This window comes from Macaca thibetana, chromosome 7 (genome assembly GCF_024542745.1).
Source record: "Macaca thibetana thibetana isolate TM-01 chromosome 7, ASM2454274v1, whole genome shotgun sequence".
In the NCBI taxonomy this organism is placed as follows: Eukaryota; Metazoa; Chordata; class Mammalia; order Primates; family Cercopithecidae; genus Macaca; species Macaca thibetana.
The window spans coordinates 104,572,105-104,591,492 of NC_065584.1; the positions used below are offsets into that span (position 1 = coordinate 104,572,105).

The 19,388-nt window shown below is 41.3% G+C and overlaps 1 protein-coding gene across 2 annotated transcripts in view; it reads right to left on the reverse strand.

The window, feature by feature from the left end:
• Positions 1–19,388, reverse strand: part of AGBL1 (AGBL carboxypeptidase 1) — an 850,662-nt gene that overhangs the window by 787,749 nt on the left and 43,525 nt on the right. For both annotated transcript variants that reach the window (XM_050799227.1, XM_050799228.1), the window contains exon 2: positions 37–100. In XM_050799227.1, the coding sequence (XP_050655184.1) occupies positions 37–100 (64 nt within the window). The remainder of the gene's footprint in view (positions 1–36; positions 101–19,388) is intronic.

The window sequence follows — 19,388 nt, forward strand, 5'->3', positions numbered from 1 at the left end:
CCACCATATGAAGGCATGAGGACATGGCCTACTCACCAACAGAAAGCAGATCTCCGAGGACCTTGAGGATGGTCAGGATAGACTTCTTGTCGGAGGAGCTCTGCAATGAGAACACAGGCAGCCATATTTAAGAATGCAAGAGGAAGGAGCTGGATGATCAGGGATGCACATGGAATGGTAGAGCTCTACTTCCTGCCATAGAGAAAGACTTACTGCAGCAAAAGGACAGACAAGGGGACTCACTTGGTAAGGGAACCAGGGGTTGTGCCTCCCTCCATATTTAGTCTTCAGAACCCCTCTTTGCGGACCTATCTTGTAGTAACACCAGCAAGACAAACAAAAGAATAAGCAATAATGATTTACACAGAAAACAAGGAAGTAAAAGGGACTTTGTGGGCCAGGGTAGCACAGGTCTGTTATTTCAGTAGACTTGGCTTATTTTTATTTGAGATGAAGTCTTGCTCTATTGCCCAGGCAGGGGTGCAGTGGTGTGATCTCCACTCACTGCAACCTCCGCCTCTGGGGTTCAAGCGGTTCTCCTGCCTCAACCTCCCAAGTAACTGGGGCTACAGGCGTGTGCCACCACACCTGGCTAGTTTTTTTGTGTTTTTAGTAGAGACGAGTTTCCACCATGTTAGCCAGGATGGTCTCTATCTCCTAACCTCGTTATCCACCTGACTCGGCCTCCCAAAGGGATTACAGGCATGAGCCACCGCAGCTGGCTGGCTTATTTTTAAATACAGCACAGAGGAAAGAGACAGAAATCCACTAAAATGTTCTGATGAAAAGACTTCCCTGACTGACAAGAATGAACTCCTCCTTTTCTCAAGAGAATCCCAGGGTGGTGCCAAATCCTATTATGAAAAAACTCTAAGGAGTTTCTGCAATACTTGACACTTTATCCTCTGTTATACAGAAAAGAACCCTGAATTCAGAGACAGTGTGGACTTGCTGAGTCTCCTGAGGTAATACATACGCAAAGCCAGAAGTACCACTCAGTCCAGCCTCCCAAAATCAGGCCAGTGCTCTTTGCACTGTAAGATATTTGGAGGAGAGTATATTTTGTTTAAGGCAAAGCCTTAATCTTCCCATTTATAAGACTCATGCTCCTCATCTGCTTCAAAGGCCTCAATAATTCCCCATCACATATAGGATAAAGTCATAGCTCATTAATAGAATTTCCAAAGCTCTTTATGATCTTGTCCTTCTTATGTCTTCAGCTTCATTATTCATTACAACACCCCTGCCTGAAATATATGCTTTAGCAACACAGAACCTCTTGGAGTTTCCTGATCAAACCATGCCATTTCATGCCTCTGTAGCTTTGATCACACTCTTCCCTCTTCCTGCAGCACTTTTCCTTACCTCTCAGCCTGGTCATGCCAGCTCACCCTTCAAGTGCACTCCGGCTCCACAAGATCCCTATCCAACCCTCAAGCTGGGTCTGGAGTCCCTTCTATCTCCACATCACTCTGGGCTCAGCTCTGACATTGCACTTACAACATGGTGTTGGTATCATGGTATAATCTTGCTTCCCACTCCACCTCCACTAGGTATGAAGATATTTAAAGAAGAAATCAAGTTTTGTATATATCTCTTTCCTGCACCTGGCACAAGGATCTTCCATAAAAGGTGTGCAAATATTTGTTGAATGGAACCAAACCGAACCAAAAAGAACTACAAGGAGGCCATGAAGTCCAACAACATCCCCAAAGGCAGATGATGCCTACACTTTCTTCAGTCCCAGCTTTAAGACACCCCAGGGTCTTAAAGGGTTAAAATCAGACTTCAAAACTCCAGCCAGGGCTACTTGCTTCAGCACAAAATTTAAGAGAGCATAAAAAATTTAAAAAAAATTTTTTTTTAAACCCACAGTAATCAACATAAATATTTTCACAAATCAAAATTAATTAATTGGCTGGGAACAGTGGCTCAAGCCTGTAATCCCAGCACTTTGGGAGGCCAAGGTGGGCGGATCACGAGGTCAGGAGATCGAGACCATCCTGGCTAACATGGTGAAACCCCGTCTCTACTAAAAAAATACAAAAAAAAAAACTAGCCGGGCGAGGTGGCGGGCGCCTGTAGTCCCAGCTACTCGGGAGGCTGAGGCAGGAGAATGGCGTGGACCCGGGAGGCGGAGCTTGCAGTGAGCTGAGATCCGGCCACTGCACTCCAGCCTGGGAGACAGAGTGAGACTCCGTCTCAAAAAAAAAAAAAAATTAATTAATTAATTAATTTAAAAAATCAACTAATTGGTTAACACCTATGTGCACGTATTTGAGAAGCCCTCCCGAGGGTGAAGAATTTGGCATCTGACTGCGCTATGACTCCCGGAGGGGCAGCCGCAACATGCACGGGGAATACCAAGACCTGACCACCACGGGCAGTGTCGCCCAGTGCTACCCAGACATGGGATCCCCACACCATGCCCCGCCCACTCCATCTAGCTTATGAAGCTGGAGGAGATTGTCCCCAGCAGGTGCCACCAGCCCACAATCAAGCAGTTCCACAACTCCAAGAACAAGTTCCCGCTGCTCCACTGGGTCCTGTGCTGTCAAGGCAAGCCATGCTTCACCACCAGGAGACCCAACACCTTCTTCTAGGTGCCAGGCCCTCTCACCCAGGTGTGCCCCAATTAAACTTAGGAACACCCTGGTTTAAAAAAAAATCAATTAATTTATTTTTTCAATTAATTTTGATTTGTAAATTACTTGATGAACAAGGTATCAAAATTTAACTGTCTAACTCCTATTCTGAGAGGGAATCTCAAGATACTTGATGTCTACACTTACCCAGGAGAAAGACCTGGGTTTACTCTAACGTCTTCTCCACTGAGAGCTTTGGGCTAACAAGGGCAATCTTGGCATATGCTTTGCTAATGCCTCTCATCACATCTGCACTGAAGGTTAACAGATGATATCATTCTCTGAATCCCCAAGTCCACACCATCCCCTGGCAACTGTGACATATACGTGTACCAACGTGGGTGCCTCTCCCTCTGTAGTCTATGAAAAACTAGAAATAAGAATGGAGGAGCAGTCCAGAAACTGATCCATTATTTGGGGGAATTTTCAGGACTCTAGCCCTTTGAAAGTGAACCCAAAGATGGCTCACAGAAGAAAATGAAGTCTCTGGAACTGACTTCCTGATCAGCACTGACATTTCTGGATACACCTGTAGCATACCTCATCTTTCTGTGAAGAGGAGAGGCATAAAAGCCTTTGGAAAGGCTGTACAAATGTTGAGTAACTTTTAAAATGCCAAAGTCATTAGTTGATTATAAATCATGAGCAAGGAAAAGAAAAATAAGAGAGAAAGTGGAGAGATAAGAAAAAGAGGAAGGAGAAAAGGGAAAGAGGAAAACTAATAAGGTAAAAACTGATTAAAGGGGAATAAAAGATCCAGATATAATTTATTTTCATTCAATGATTCATGCATTCATCTAGCAAACATTCATTGGGAATCATCTATATTCCAGCCACCAAGCTAGGCACTGAGGATAAAAATGGATGACGGCACAACCTTCCTTCATGAGGCTCCAGGCTGGCTGAAATGAACAGCTGGCAGACAGTACCCAAGACAGCAAGGGCTGTGACAAAGGTAAACTGGGAGAAGTAGAGAGAATCCTAGAAAGGAACATTGAACCCAGCCAGATCCATGAGTGATGACTCTTGAGAAACCTCTCAGAAGCTAAACAGGGTAGGTCTGGTTAGTACTTGGATGGGAGACTCTTGAGAAACCAAGTTGAAAGGGGAGAAAAGAGTGTTCTCGTTATGATGTAGCTCTGTGTGTTCTGAGGGCAGCATGACAGGGCATGGGAGGCTGGGGGATGAATCCATCTGCAGTATGACCAGATTGAATAAAGCAGACGGTGAAGGGAATTGCACATTATTTGTAGGCAAGAACTAGGTCTTATTCATCTCTCTATTCCCACCTCACAAGGTATAATAGATAATCCCTATATTTTATTAAATTTATTCCTCAAGCTAAGGAATGGCCTGCTTTATTACAATGCCCACTGATACTCCCTGAGAACAAGCGCTGTCTTCTATGGTTCTGTTGTATCTGCCAGCACAGATATAGGACTGGGCATATGGTATATATTAAATCAACATCCTTAAATTGGTTTGACCTGTGGCCAACATCGTATGCCGCACACACATCAGCCATTCCTCTGGAGTTGCCTCCGAGAAAACCCCATTTGCTTCAAATGCAGGATGGTAGAGTGCTGATGGAGGATGTGGGTCTCTCTCCCCTGCCCAGGGAATGGGCCATGGCTCATCTCCTCTAAGCTTTTTCTCTTTCATATGGTTGGTTTAGAGGAGAATATGAACCCAGATCAGCAATAGAAAACCTGAGAGGACATCTGCAGGATTTTGGAAAAAGATACTCTCCAGAAGTTAAAAAATAATTTAAAACAAAACAAAAATATTTCCTGTGTTTGGATATTGTCATATAAAGACACAATTTTGGGTCCTCAGTGACTGGTAAGCCACCAGATGAACTCTATGGACCCCCCCACCTGTGAACTTCCAAATAAGTGAAATAATGAATATCTTCACTTATAAAAGTCACTTTCAGTAAATTCAGATGTGACAGAGAAAAGAAAATTTTGCACCTCCATGTGCTCTCTTCCCAAGTACTGTGGTCTTAAAAAATAGGAAAGAAATTGATTTCACAAACAAACCAGAGAGACAGCTCACCAGGAGAATCCTGCCGTCCCATAGAAACTAAGAGACAGTGCCATCCTACAGACATTCAGCTCATAATGCCCTCACTCAGCGCTGAGCCAGAATAGAGCAGTATAAATGGTTTTACTTTAAGTAAAAATTATGGTGATCAGTGGAGAAAAACAATCTCAATTGTCATTAATTTATGTACTGCTACATTTACCAATAAATATTTTACACTATTTAGAAGAATAACACAAAGCCGTTATCTCACCCACAGTAATAATAAATGAGCAGTTAAAGAAGGCAGGATGTGATGTGCCTTGATTTTCCTTTAATGATCCTTTGAAATGAAACATTGAGTAATCCCCTGTTGTTGAAGACATTTCTATTAAAAAAAAAAATGTGTCTACCAAGCTTGCAGGGAGACGCAGGGAGTTGGAAGAACAGTGTTTTACATAGTCTGCGGGGTTTTGAACTGCAATTTTCTCAAATAGCGTTTTGAATGTGTCACTCCCTGCTTTAAAATCTTCTATGTATCCCTGTTGCCTTCCTCCTCCCAACTCCTTATCAGGGTATGAAAATGACGCCCTTTACGTCACTCTGCCTCTGGAGGCTCAGCTGCAGCCACTCCTCCTACCGCAACACTCCATGCCAATGATACAGAACCAGTTATTATGCACCAAGAGCATCACGGGTACCTCTGCTCTCAAGTCTGGGCTCAGGCTGACGCAGGCTTGAGTGTCATTTCTCCCCACTCGTTGTAGCATATGTTAATTCTCAGCTCCAGCTCCTTTTTTATATGGTTTTCCCAGCTAACCTACCTTCCCAGCCCCCATTATACACAATTGCCACATATGTCTGCTCATGTTGGGCTCTGCACAACTCCAGGGCTGCTGTTCACAAAGACTACAATGTGATTGGTGCCCCACCAAGTGGGGCGCTGTGGCAGCCTGGCCTCTCCAAGAACACAATTATTTGTTCTAATTCGTTGTCCAACAAGGCTTTGTACACACCTTTTATTAAAATTCTTACTTGATCCTGGTTATTTTCTTACATCTCTGTTCTCATTGTCTATTTTGGGGGTAACAAACTACCTCAAAACTTAGTGCCTTAGAACAATGGCCTTTTAATTCTAACTGTGGATTTTGTGGGTAGGTAAATTTGGCTAGAACTTGGCTGGGAGATTCTTCTGCTTCCCATGGTATTAACTGAGGTCACTGAGTGCCACTCAACTGGCAGATGCACTAGACTGGAGGGTCTGTGATGGTTTCAATCACGTCTGGCGCCTTGACAGGTATAGCTAGAAGACTGGGCACACTTGGACTATTGACCAGAATGCCCACATATGTATTTTTCAGCATAATAGTCTTAAGGTACTTGGACCTCTTCCACGGCAGCTGGCTTCCCCTCGATCAAGTATTGTACAAGAACTGGGTGAAAGTTGCAAGGCTTCTTTTGTCTTAGCCTCAGAAGGTCAAACATCACTTCCGCCACATTCTACTGATTAATCAAATCAATCTGGATGCTAGTCCAAATTCAAGGGGAGGGGAGTTAGACTCTACCCCTCAACTAGAGAAGTAGAAAAGAATTTTCAGCCACCTTTAATCTCCCACACTCACTTTAGACTGTGAGCTCCTCTAGAGCAAGATTTTTGACTCATTCCTCTTGCTCTCCCCTGATCCTAGCATGGGGTGTCTCACACAGTAGTCATTCAGGAAACTATGGAATGATATGAGATGGGATTCAAACTTAATATGCAATCTGACAGAGTCTTGCCATTCTGTTCTTGATGCCAAGATGTAAAGTCCATCCCAGTGAGAACATTGTTACAGAAGTTTACAAGGTGCACAGCTCAATTTTTCTGTCAATCTAGCAACTGAGCAAGCAAATATAGAGTGCCAACTATGTGTCAGTATTTTAGTATGTCTTTTGTGTTGTTATTTTTCAAGCTTAAGATTGGGTAATTTATAAAGAAAAGAAGTGTATTTAGCTCATATTCTGCAGGCTGTACAAGAAGCACAGCCCCGGCATCTGCTTTTGGTGAAAGTGTCAGTCTACTTCCACTCACGGTGCAAGGCAAGAGGAGCCTGCATGTGCAAATCACAGGGTAAGCGAGGAAGTGAGAGAAGGAATGGAAGTGCCAGGCCTTTTCAACAACCGGTTCACGTGGGAACCAAGAGTGAGAACTCACTCACTGCTGTGACAATGGCACTCAGCCATTCATGGGGGATCTGCCCCTATGATCCAAACACCTCTCATTCCATGGTTTCCTGAATGCCTATTCTGTGCAGGGCCCCAGGGCCCCATCGGGCCCCAACTCCAACATTGGGGTTCAGATCTCAACATGTGACTTGGTGGGGGCAAACAAATCATATTCGAAACATGGCAGTCAAACACAGTGTGAAAAAATAGGCACCACTGGCTGGCACAGTGGCTCACACCTGTAATCCCAGCACTTTGGGAGGCTGAGGCAGGCAGATCATGAGGTCAGGAGATTGAGACCATCCTGGCCAACATGGTGAAACCCCGTCTCTACTAAGAATACAAAAAATTAGCCGGGCATAGTGGCACGTGCCTGTAATCCTAGCTACTCAGGAGAATCATTTGAACCCGGGTGGCAGAGGTTGCAGTGAGTTGAGATCACACCACTGCACTTTAGCCTGGGCAACAGAGTGAGACATCATCTTAAAAAAAAAAAAAAAAAGGACCTTTGATCCGTCATAGTCTTAAAGTGGAGGGGAAAAAAGGATCCTATAATCACCCTCTCAATTTTCTCCACGAGTCTAGACCCAATTTTACTAGACTGGGGAAAAACATAGTCCATCCCATTGCACTTTGAGTAGTGCCCCTGATCTCACAGAAATAGAGTGCCCTGCCAGATTGAAAGAACAAGCCCATAACATTCTATTTCTTAGCCTCTAAAGAGTAAGACAGAACCTTTTCCAAACTCATGAGCCGAGAGCACAGGATACAGCTCATAGCTCAAGAAAACCATATTGCCAAAAATAAATTTGTTCTTCCAGTCATGCAGTTTGAACACTCACTAGAGATGGTCCATTGGTTAAATAAAAGACATTATTAAATTTGAAGTTGGTAATGAATGACTGAAGGGAGCACTAATCACAAACTTCAATTACTAAAAATGGTTATATAACACCAAAAATAGTGACCAGCCACTCTGTCTTCACACAAGAGGGAACAGGCAGAAACTGCATGATTAGAAATTTAGTCTAAGTTGAAGGAAAACATTTCCTGGCAAGGTTGAAATGGGTTCGTAAGAAAGAAGTGTTTAAAAAGACTATGGGCTGAATAACTGTGATATTTGTTTCAATAATGATGGGGGTTGGTGTGGAAATAGTGAAGACATATAAGAAAGAAGTCTGCTATCACTACAGAAGTTGGGTGGTAGGTAATGTGGTTTTGTAACAAAATGTTAAGATATAAAATAAAACAAAATAAAATAAGTGGCATATACTATTTTCTGACTGGAGTATCTTAGATGGAACCTTGAAAACAACCTCACCAGGATCTTTGCTCATAGTTCTCCAACCCCAGAATTTTACAAATGTCCCAATCATACATTGAGTCTTATATAATGAATTGTCAAGGATATCAGTGATCCTCCTTGGTAAAAAGGGTATTCATGGTCTAGCACAAGGTAAAGATAGAATGTGGTCTATTTTTCATTTATTTGGTAGATGTTTGTTGAGCATTTACCATGTACCAGGCACTGTGCTAGGTGCTACAAATACATAGATAGCATGTATATAGACAATCCTTGTTCTCACAAAGCTTCAAAGTTAGTTGGGGAGGAATGTATTGTGCAGAGTCACCCAAATATAAAAGTGCAACTGGGAATAGGTGCTGAGTTTATTGTGACATGTGAGCATAAAATAGAGTTATTTGATGTGAATCAGAAAAGGACCCCTTCAGAAGCAACACTTAAGCTGAGAGCTGAAAGACAAACAAAAGTAAACTAGCAGAAAATGGAAAAGAAAACTGCTCAGGGCAAAAGAGGCTAGTATGCAAAGTCCTGTGGCAAAGTTGAGGGACATTCAGAAGGCTAGTGAGGCTGAGGCACAGAAAGAGACAGGTAGAAGGAGACAGGGAGAAAAAGAGAGAAGAGAAAGGGTTAAAAATGTAAGTTTAATTCAGATCAACTTTAGGCTAATTTCCACAACCTCTATAACACCCAATTTCCTCATCCACATTATTGGACTAATACTTGTACCTAACTCTTGGACAGTTAGGTTAGAAATACCATAATAAATGTAGAAATGCTTAGCTTACTGCCTGGGTCACACTAAATGCTCAATAAAATGTTGACAGATAAATAAATAGGCTATGGCTATGACGGACAAACGGTGAATAATCTGAAAATAGGTCTGAAGATCCTTTGAGATACATCTTACCAGATCAACTTTCCACCAGGATCACAATGTTCCCAATTTAGCAGAATACTCTTAAGGAGAGAGAAAAAAAAATAAACAAAACATCTAAAAAGGATGAGATTGCATCCTCTGGGCAGAAACAATTTTGAATCCTGTGCTTTGTCAACAATGCCCGGCACGTTCGTGGTCTCTCTATAAATTGCAAAGTCTCCAGTCATCATAATAATGACGGCAATCAACAACCTCACATGCCTGAAAGATTCTCTGTTTTCTTTTAAATGATGCTGATCGGAAAGCAGGCTCCATCTCTTATTTCTAGGAAGGCTGTGAAGTCTTTCTCAAGCACAGTTGACAAATTATAGCACAAAACTTGCAGGTTAGACTTAAGGATTACTGAAAGGAAGTGGCAAACAGTTTTCAGCTTTTCTAAAAGGATTCTAAACATAGCAAGTAAATAACACTTCCAGGTGTCTACCACCCAAGGCTCACACTGTCGTCAAGGAAATGGGTTGCTGCCTTCTTCCTTCAACCAGCAGCTGCCACTTGCTGCCTTCATCCCCTCTGAATGCACCACCTCCAAAACATACATCCGAGACGGGCGGATCACGAGGTCAGGAGATCGAGACCACCCTGGCTAACACAGTGAAACCCTGTCTCTACTAAAAAATACAAAAAACTAGCCAGGCGTGGTGGCGGGCGCCTGTAGTCCCAGCTGCTCGGGAGGCTGAGGCAGGAGAATGGCGTGAACCCGGGAGGCAGAACTTGCAGTGAGCTGAGATCCGGCTACTGCACTCCAGCCTGGGTGACAGAGCGAGACTCTGTCTCAAAAAAAAAAAAAAAAAAAAAAAAATGAGCATTCAGGACAGGGAGGCTTGTCCCTGCCTCGACAAGTCACCTTCTTTCCAAAAACACTGGGAAGATGCCCTTTTCCCAGCTCATTCTCAGCAAGCTAGTCTAAAGCAGAAGTATGACGCAGGAATGATTTGACCCTGCTGTCTTTGTGCCTCTCATTTCGGGGACTCATGTTATGTCATGGGTACTCTACTACTTGGGTACTCTTTAAAGTAGTGGGTAATGGTCTTCCCTACCCCAATCTGAAGTGCTGTTTTCAGAGATGTTCTGTACAATTTGAGGGTTAAGAAATAGGCATCAAGTTATGAACTGGCATCCCATGTAGACAACAGCGTTTTTTTTTATATATATATATATATATATATATATATATATATATATATATATATATATATATTTTTTTTTTTTTTTTTTTTTTTTTTTTTTTCGAGACAGGGTCTTGCTCTGTCACCCAGGCTGGCATGATCACAACTCACTGAAGCCTCAACTGGATTGCAGCCCACCTTCCCAGGACCCTCCTACCTCAGCCTCCCAAGTAGCTGGGACTACAGGAGTGTACCACCACACCTGGCTCATTTTTGTATTTTTGGTAGAGACAGGATTTCAACCATGTTGCCCAGGCTGGTCTCAAACTCCTGAGCTCAAGCAATTCACCCACTTCAGCCTCCCAAAGTAGTGGGATTAACAGGCGTGAGCCACTGCATCAGGCCAATATTATGATTATTACCATTCAGTGTCTACTTTGTTTCAGACACCATTTACTGCTTAATTCTTAAAACAAAATTCTCATCTTAAAATTTAGATATCATTATTCTTATCGTAATGATAAGGAAATTGAGGCCAAGAGAAGTTGAATAATTTACTCAAAAGCAAATGTAAACTTTCTTACTATTTTACAAATTGAATTTTGAAATATAGCAAGTTTTAAAAAAAAATAGGACATTGTAAAATAGCCAAATTAGTATTTATTTAGTGGAAACTTTTTGACTCTAAAATCCAAACTGATGATTTTAAAACTTGTCCACAAATGTTTTGTCACGTGTACCACCAAGATATGGTATCTATGTCACCTACTCTTAAATCTTAGCCAATCTTAGTAACTCTCTTAGTACCAAATAGAATGCAATGGAAATAACATTGCTTACCTTTCAAGACTAGGTCATGAAAAGCAATGCAATCCTGGGGTACAGTTTGAGGATTAAGAAATAGGCATCAGGTCACTGAGATACTTGCATCTGAAGCCCTAAGTCTCCATGTAAGAGGACTGACTACCATAAGGAAGCCATGCCATAACAAAGCCCAGGTCATATGGAAAGACCCATATGGTACTCCAGTAGACAGTCAATTAAGCTCTCAGCTGAACTGGGATCAATTGGCATTAAATGTCAACCAAATAATGGAAAGGAGCAATCTTAGATGTCCAGACCAATTGAGGCTTCAGATAATTGCAACCCCAGCCAATTTCTGACTGCAACCATACAAGAGACACCAGGAAAGAACTGCCCTGATGACTTGTTTCCAAATGCGTGACCACCAAAATGTGAGAAAAATAAAATGACTCTTTCAAGCCACTGAAATCAGGATAATTTCTTACCAGCAATAGTGACTAGAATGCAAAGCAATCTCAACAGGAGATCAATAAAAAGCATTGAAAATCTGGTTTCTAAAAACTGAATTTGGAATGCATGACAGTGAAAAAGAAAAAAACCTATACCAAGCATTTACACTGCAAAATCTCCTAAAGATTTTAGTAAGTTTCTCTCTTACTCAGGTGTTTCTGCAAAAGATGACATGATAGAGATAGAGAAACATTAGACTGGGAGGTGGTAAATCCAGTTCTAATCCTCATTTTTCCATAATGACTTTAGATAAGCCATTTACTTTCCCTCGACCCCACTTGCTTTCCTCATGTTTCAATTAAGAAAACAAGAAGACATGATTTTTCAGGCCTCTTCCAGTTCCATAACCTGATGATGTTCTATGATGTCAAACTGGAGTCAATAGAAGAAGATATTCATGCTAAGAAGCCAACTTTCCATTTTTGGCAGCGTGTCAGACTCCGAAGATGAAGAATGAGAGAGAAAGTGGCAGTGTATGTTCATCTGCTGGAAATATGCCCAGGAGTCTCACAGGACAGGTGTGCCCTCAGAAAGCTCTTCTAAAGGTGTCCCTCATGCTCCAGGATAGAGTGAGGCATATAAAAGAGGCCAGTGTGGACTTCAGTTCAAGATCCCTGCCCTTTCCCCTACCCACACCACTGCTGACCTTTGTTAAGACAGCACCATGACATTTTAAAGAACAGCTCTACAGTTGGCGTATTTCCCAAGAAGGAGTAATTTTTTCCCTTTCAGTTCACATATGTTAGCCAGGAGCCTCTGGGGTGTAAAGGTATCCCAGCATTCATCCTCCCATTCCACAATTTTAAACTTATGCCTTCCTGTCCACCCCACCCACTCTCTCTCAAAACCACTCTGTTAGCTATCTTCTCAGTAGAATCTATCGACGAATTGCTTCACCCTAATGCAGGGTTTCTCAAGCTCAGCATTATTGGTATTTGGGGGCAGATAATTTTTTTTTTAATGGGAAAGAGGGAGGCCTCCCATATATTGCAAGACGTTTAGCAGTATTCCTGGTCTCTACCCACTAGAGACAAGCAGCATAACCACCCCACCATTGTCAGCCCCAGTTGTAACAACCAAAAATATCTACAGATGTTGCAAAATACAAACGTGGCCATTAATTACTAATGCATTAATTACTCATACCTACATAATATACTATTCCTACCAGTAAACCTAATGGAGATAATGAAATAAATCAAAAGAATAAAAGTCTCCTTGTTTCAGCAATCAGTTAAAGCCAAGTCAGGGAGATACTTTAGGGCTTGGAGCTTTATGGGGCCTCCCACAAATCATTCCTCCAAGACAACCGCCTACCTTCCATTTTCACTCAAAGCCAGGACTCTATTTTTCTGAATCAGATGTAAGACCAATCAGATTCCTATACACACAAATACACACACACAGAGGGCTAAGTGACGACCTAGTTAAATTTAGCAAGTTTCATTCTATAGATATATCCAGCATCTGCTCAATTATTTGAAAATAAATCAACAACCAGGAATTAAATTGAGGGTGTGGCTTTGATCTAGAATGAGACATTATATTCATTTTTGAATGATTATTAATTCATATTCCTGCTACAGTATTTGGTTCTATTGAAAGAAAGCATCCACCACATTCTAGGCGATAAAGACTAAGATTTTCTTTTCGTTTTATTGTCAGTGTTCTCCCCAATTTATCCATGATTGGCTTTGTTATTGGAAGCACTGTGTTAATATAATCGGGAGATATTTATTGAGTGGCAATACTGTCAAGAACTGGAGATGCAATTGTAAATAGGTCAGTAAGGTCTCTGTTCTCACAGATATCTCGGCCTAGGAAGTGTCTGCTCAACTAATGTTTCAGGTATGGTAAGATTAATAGCTATAATTGTCATATACCCCAGTTCCCTTCATTCTGCTACATAAGTATAAATTAATTCCCCAGATCTAGTAAATGAGCTCCTTTGGCTAAAGAAAAAGAGATAAAGAAAGGGAACATAGATAAGTTAGCATAACTTACATGCAAACTTTCTTGCCTCCATTAATAAAATAAGGCACAAACACCGTAAGGTTGAACTGGGATGGAAGAAATGAGGTGTCACCATGCGAGGCAGGGCACCTGTATCTCAGAGATTGATTCTCTGCATCTGGGATCCAGCTTCCTCCCAAGCTACTCATACAGTAAGTTAGAACCAAGACATAAACTTTGCAAATATCTCCAGAATTCCAAGTTTTACCACGACATGTAATGTGGTTTGGCTGTGTCCCTACCCAAATCTCCCTTGAATTGTAATACTCTCCACCTGTCTAGGGCAGGGCCAGGTGGAGATCATTGAATCATGGGGGTGGTTTCCCCCATACTGTTCTTGTGGTAGTGAAGAACTCTCATGAGTTCTGATGGCCTTGATAAATGAGAGTTCCCCTGCACAAGCTCTCTTGCCTGCCGCCTTTGCTTCTCCTTTGCCTTCTGCCATGAGTGTGAAGACTCCCCAGCCATGTGGAACTGTGAGTCCATTAAACCTCTTTCCTTTATAAATTACCCAGTCTCCAGTATGTCTTTATTAGCAGCATGAGAACAGACTAATACAACATGAAACTAATTGGTAAATAGACAAGTAAATTTGTAAGGTATACAGGTGAGTTAAGATAATGTTACCCACTAAAACACCCCCCCCCAAAAAAAACATATGAATGGCCCAATCACAAAAAAAAAAAAAGGTTTTTAAAAATTCATAGAAGGTCCCAAAGAGATATTCTTAATTGGTGGGCAGGGCTTCTGTTAAGTGGTTATTCAATAACCCAGGTTCCTTCTATCTTGTGGCTTTCCTTTTCTCATGTACCCTCCAAGATCAACATGTTCATCTGCCTTAAGCTAACTGAAAAAAAAGTACAGAGGACCTCTCACAGGAGGATTTTATATGACAGGCCTGAAAATGGCACATGTCATTTCCTACCCCATCTCATTGATCAAAACTCAGTCACACGTTAACTATAACTGCAAGGGAGAATGGAACTTGTAGCCCAGCTGTTGTGTTAAAAGAAGAAGAAGAAATGGCTCTGGAAGATAGCTAGCTTGGCTCTGCCATAATAGAATTTTCTCCTTTTCCACTTAGGGTTTCCCAAGAGGTATGATTTCCTAAGTGCCCTCGGCCAGCCTACTTTTGGTGGATGCCTTCTTTCCCTTGCCACCTGGGATCACCTTCCATTGTATCCATACTTGCCACGCTGTAGGCCAAAGTAATCAAGATCCACAGACACTGGATTTCCTATCCCGTAGCAGAAGGCAATTTTCCAAGTTCTTATTTCTATAGGAGGATCCACGTCATTTATAAAAGCTTGACTCTGGTACTGATTACACTTTTTGGGATGAGCCAACCTTTAATCTCAATAATAAACACAATGTTATATATGAAAAGAAAACTCAAACAGTAACAAGAAGAGTCAGTAAATCATACAACCTATGTCCAAGGTTGAAAACACAAAGCCCTTATACTTCTGAGTGAGTTACTTCATAAACATAATCATCAACAGCTAAGGTCAAACATACCAAGGATCAGAGGGTAAGTATTCCCGTAGTTTTCTCCCTTGCTTGAAGGCCAGATTATTGGAGACTACAGCTTCAAGTTTCTATGAAAAGTGATCACCCATCCTATCTGTATAGTATAGCCTTCTCATCTCACGAGGCACACCTCAGAAGTATTTAAGTCATATCATGACCTCATTGGACCAGCTGGTCCACACAAGCACCTCTAAAGGACTTCAACTGTGATTTTCATCCCAGCAAATCTCATCTTCAAAGCAGAATGTTTCCCACCAAATATATCCAGGAATCTCAGTGCTATGTGGCCAGCTGCAATGAAAATTTGTTGCAAGATTTGGTATATCAATTATAACCACAGTGCAACAACTAAACAGGAAGCAGTTTGGAAGAAAATTAGGCATCCTATTTATCTTTTCCTATGCCCTAGGTCTTCATTTCCAAAGAATTCAATGTATTTTTTATCTGTATCTGTATTATAATTCCCAAGAACCCCTTCTTCAGTGAATATGTTCAAAATTTTATCATCACTGGGTAATATATATGGATAAGAGTGTATGGATAATGTCATAAAACATTCTCCTAGAGAGGTCTCATTTCTCATCAACAGGAACTTGTGCTTGAAGCACTGTTCAATTCATACAGACTCTACCATCTATTTATGAATATTCTGTATATCTCTTTGGAAATATAAACATTCCATCCAGGAGCAACAAAGACCCACAGATGTCACCCTAGAACTCTGCCAAGGACACTGCACCTGCTTCAGATGGATTCTTGGTTGTCAATAATTTTATACCAGGTTCTTCAGTCTTTACCCAGATTATATTTCGTGAAGTAGAGGAAGCAGGTATGAGTAAACTGTTTTTAGGTGAAAATAAGGCTGAATAAAAACTGATGATATTTTGTCGTTTTTACAGTTCACACCCCAAAAAAAACAGAGATTCCAGAAAATCAGTATCAGCAGGCTTTGTTATAAAATTAAATTAGTTAAGAGGGTAAATGGGAAAGATAATAGAAAAAAAAGAGCTTCCAAGGATGAAGGTGGTAGTTCCACTATGGATCAAGTCTTCAAGGATCAAAGATTACAGCAGGACACCGAGAGGAAAATAGTCTATTAAAAGCCATGAATGTTTGGCAATTAGCCAGTTAAGTCACAATTTTAATAGTCCATAAAAGCATCTGCAGCTGTGTAGGATCACATAACCCATAAAGAGGACATCAGGCATCTCTTCTCTAATTGCCAGGGCTGAATTCCAAAAACTAAGGAGATATTCAATGATCTCTTAGTTCAATGCTCCCACTTAAGGAGTACAAATTTGTTTCATGCCTCTTTTCTGGAATTCCACTTATGTTGAATTTTCAAGTAAATGTCATGATGATAGAAGTTGCTTTTGACCTTGATCCTTTCCATGAATCTGGGACACATGGCTGGGACATTAATACTGAGAGATCCCTGCCTAGGTTGAAGAGGGATGAGTTTAAAATTATTGATTGAAAGTCACCAGGACATACAGTCATAGAGAGTTGTGGCTTCCATCATAAGCAGTCACTTGACAGAATGTCCATTTGTCTGTCCTTCTATACATCCATTAATCAATTGTTTATTAGAACTATTAGATGCTCATCAATACATTTAGCCACAGATGAAGGGGACTCAAAGGATGCCAGCAGAATGGGAGTTCTCAACGCAGCTGCAAAACAAGCTGAAAAGGACACAGAAATATTGACAAGTTACCATGATCAAGTGCAAACTGAATTCAGTGGATGAGGATGGTTAATGCAAGTTGAGGGAGAGGTATGAGAGGAAGGGAAAGTCTAATCACGAAAGGCTTCATCATGGAAATAAGGTTAACAGTGATGGACAGTGAGGAAGTAGAGGGTCTTTCCAAATAGAGGCAACAGTTATCTTGGTTAACCATGGCTATCACAGGGTGGAAACCTCTTTCAAAAACCTTATTGATTATTTCTGACTCTGTCTTAAGTTTTGGCTCCCATTTTCTTCAAGGAAGTCAACCTATCATGTAAAGTAAGCACACATTCACCAAGATTGAAAACCAAAGTTCTTCACTCTCACAAAGTGGATGTGGGTTGGCTAGACAAACACAAGCAGAGAGCTCCTCATGATTCAGAGATGCTGCAAAGGCATTATTGCACTTGGAGAGATATTTGAACATCTTAATTCTAAAAACCCCTTTTTATTAATTCCTCCACAAAATAAAGTCTACCATTCTAACATCAATCAGCTTTATGCCCATTTACTGGGAGTAACTATAATTGTGCCCTGCCATTATATAGACTGTTGTGAGTGACTGTACACATAATTACATAATTAGGTTAAGCATTTTGACCTTCTTCTGTTTGTCAGACTCTGTGGTGAATTGTCAAGCAGTTGATAATGAATGGCTACTCTAACCATTTACTCTTAAGAATTACATCCAAAATCTGGTGTTTGAGCCATATAATCAAAAATGTAGACTCTTTTTGTGAGGAACATTCTGATTTCCTTAAAACCACCTGATGGGTCAGTTTCAGAGGCATGAACCAAGTCCCTTAAGGAAACAGAAGAGAAGTCTGCATGGAGAGAAAAAAAATCTTTAAAATATTTTTAATAAACTTCTTAATTTAGAATAATTTTAGATTGAAGGAAAAGTTACAAAGATAGCACAAAGAGTTTCTTTATAACCGGTTGTTTTATTGTCAACATCTTATAATAGCCTGATAAATTTGTCAAAACTAAAATACTGACATTGGTACATTATTGATTTTTTTGGTTTGAGACAGGGTCTCACTCTGGTGCCCAAGCTGTAGTGCAGTGGTGCCAACTCAGCTCACTGCAACCTCTGCCTCTTGGGTTCAAGCAATTCTCCTACCTCAGCCTCCCGAGTAGCTGGGACTACAGGCACCTGCCACAACACCCTGCTACATTTTGTATTTTCAGTAGAGATGGGATTGTGCCATGTTGACCAGACTGGTCTCAAACTCCTGGCCTCAAGTGATCTGCCTTCCTCGGCCTCCCAAAGTGCTAGGATTATAAGTGTGAGTCACCGCACCTGGCCTGGTACATTATCATTAACTAAACTCTGGACTTTACTGGATTTCACCAGCTTCACTAATGTCCTTGTTCCAATCCAATATCCCACCCAGTGTACCATGTTGCATGTGGTTGTTCTCTCTCCCCAGTCTCCTCTGGTCTGTGGCAGTTTCTCAGTCTTCCTTTGTTGATAAAAAGAGTCAAACTCTGTAAAATATTTGAAGAGATTTACTCTGAACCAAATACAAGTGACCAGTGGCCTATGACACAGCCCCAGGAGATCTTGAGAACATGCGCTTAAGGTGGTCAGGCTACAGCTTGGTTTTATACGCTTTAGGAAGACACAGGATATCAATCAATACATGTAAGATATACATTGGTTCGGTCCAGAAAGGTGAGACAACTAGAAGAAGGGGCTTCCAGGTCATAGGTGGATTCAAACATTTTCTGATTAGCAATTTATTGAAAGAGTTATTATCTAAAGGCCCAGGATCAATAGAAAGGAATGTCTTAGTTAAGACAAAGGGGTTCTGGGGTGGGCGTGGTGGCTCACGCCTGTAACCCCAGCACTTTGGGGGGCCGAGGCAGGTGGATCACCTCAGGTCAGAAGTTCGAGACCAGCCTGGCCAACATGGTGAAACCCCGTATCTACTAAAAACACAAAAATTAGCCAGGCGTGGTGGCAGGCACCTGTAATTCCAGCTACTCAAGAGGCTAAGGCAGGAGAATTGTTTGAACCTGGGAGGCAGAGGTTGCAGTAAGCTGTGACTATGCCACTGCACTCCAGCCTGGGCAACAGAGCAAGACTGTGTCTCAAAACAACAAAAACAAACAAAAGACAAAGGGGTTCTGGAGACCAAAGTTTTCTCATGCAGACAAAACCTTTATGTAACAGGCTTCAGATCTCTTACCAGACCTAATAAGGTGCCGGATTCTTCGTTAATTCTCTCCTGGAGCAGGGAAAAGATCTAGAAAGGAATAGGGATTCTCTATAGAATTGCAGATTTTCCCCACAATAGACAGCTTTTTGCTAGACCATTTCAAAATATGTCAAATACATATATTTTGGGATAAAATACTTGGATTTCTTTCACGGCCTGCTATCTGTTATGTGATGCTATACTAGAGTCAGGCTGGAATTTGGTGTCTTATTGCTATGAAAAGTCTATTTTATCAGTCTTAAGATCTGTTTTAATGTTAATGCTGGTCAGCTGTGACTGAATTCCAAAGGGAGGAGGGTATAATGAGACATGTTCAACTCCCACTTCCCATCATGGCCTGAACTAGTCTTTCAGAT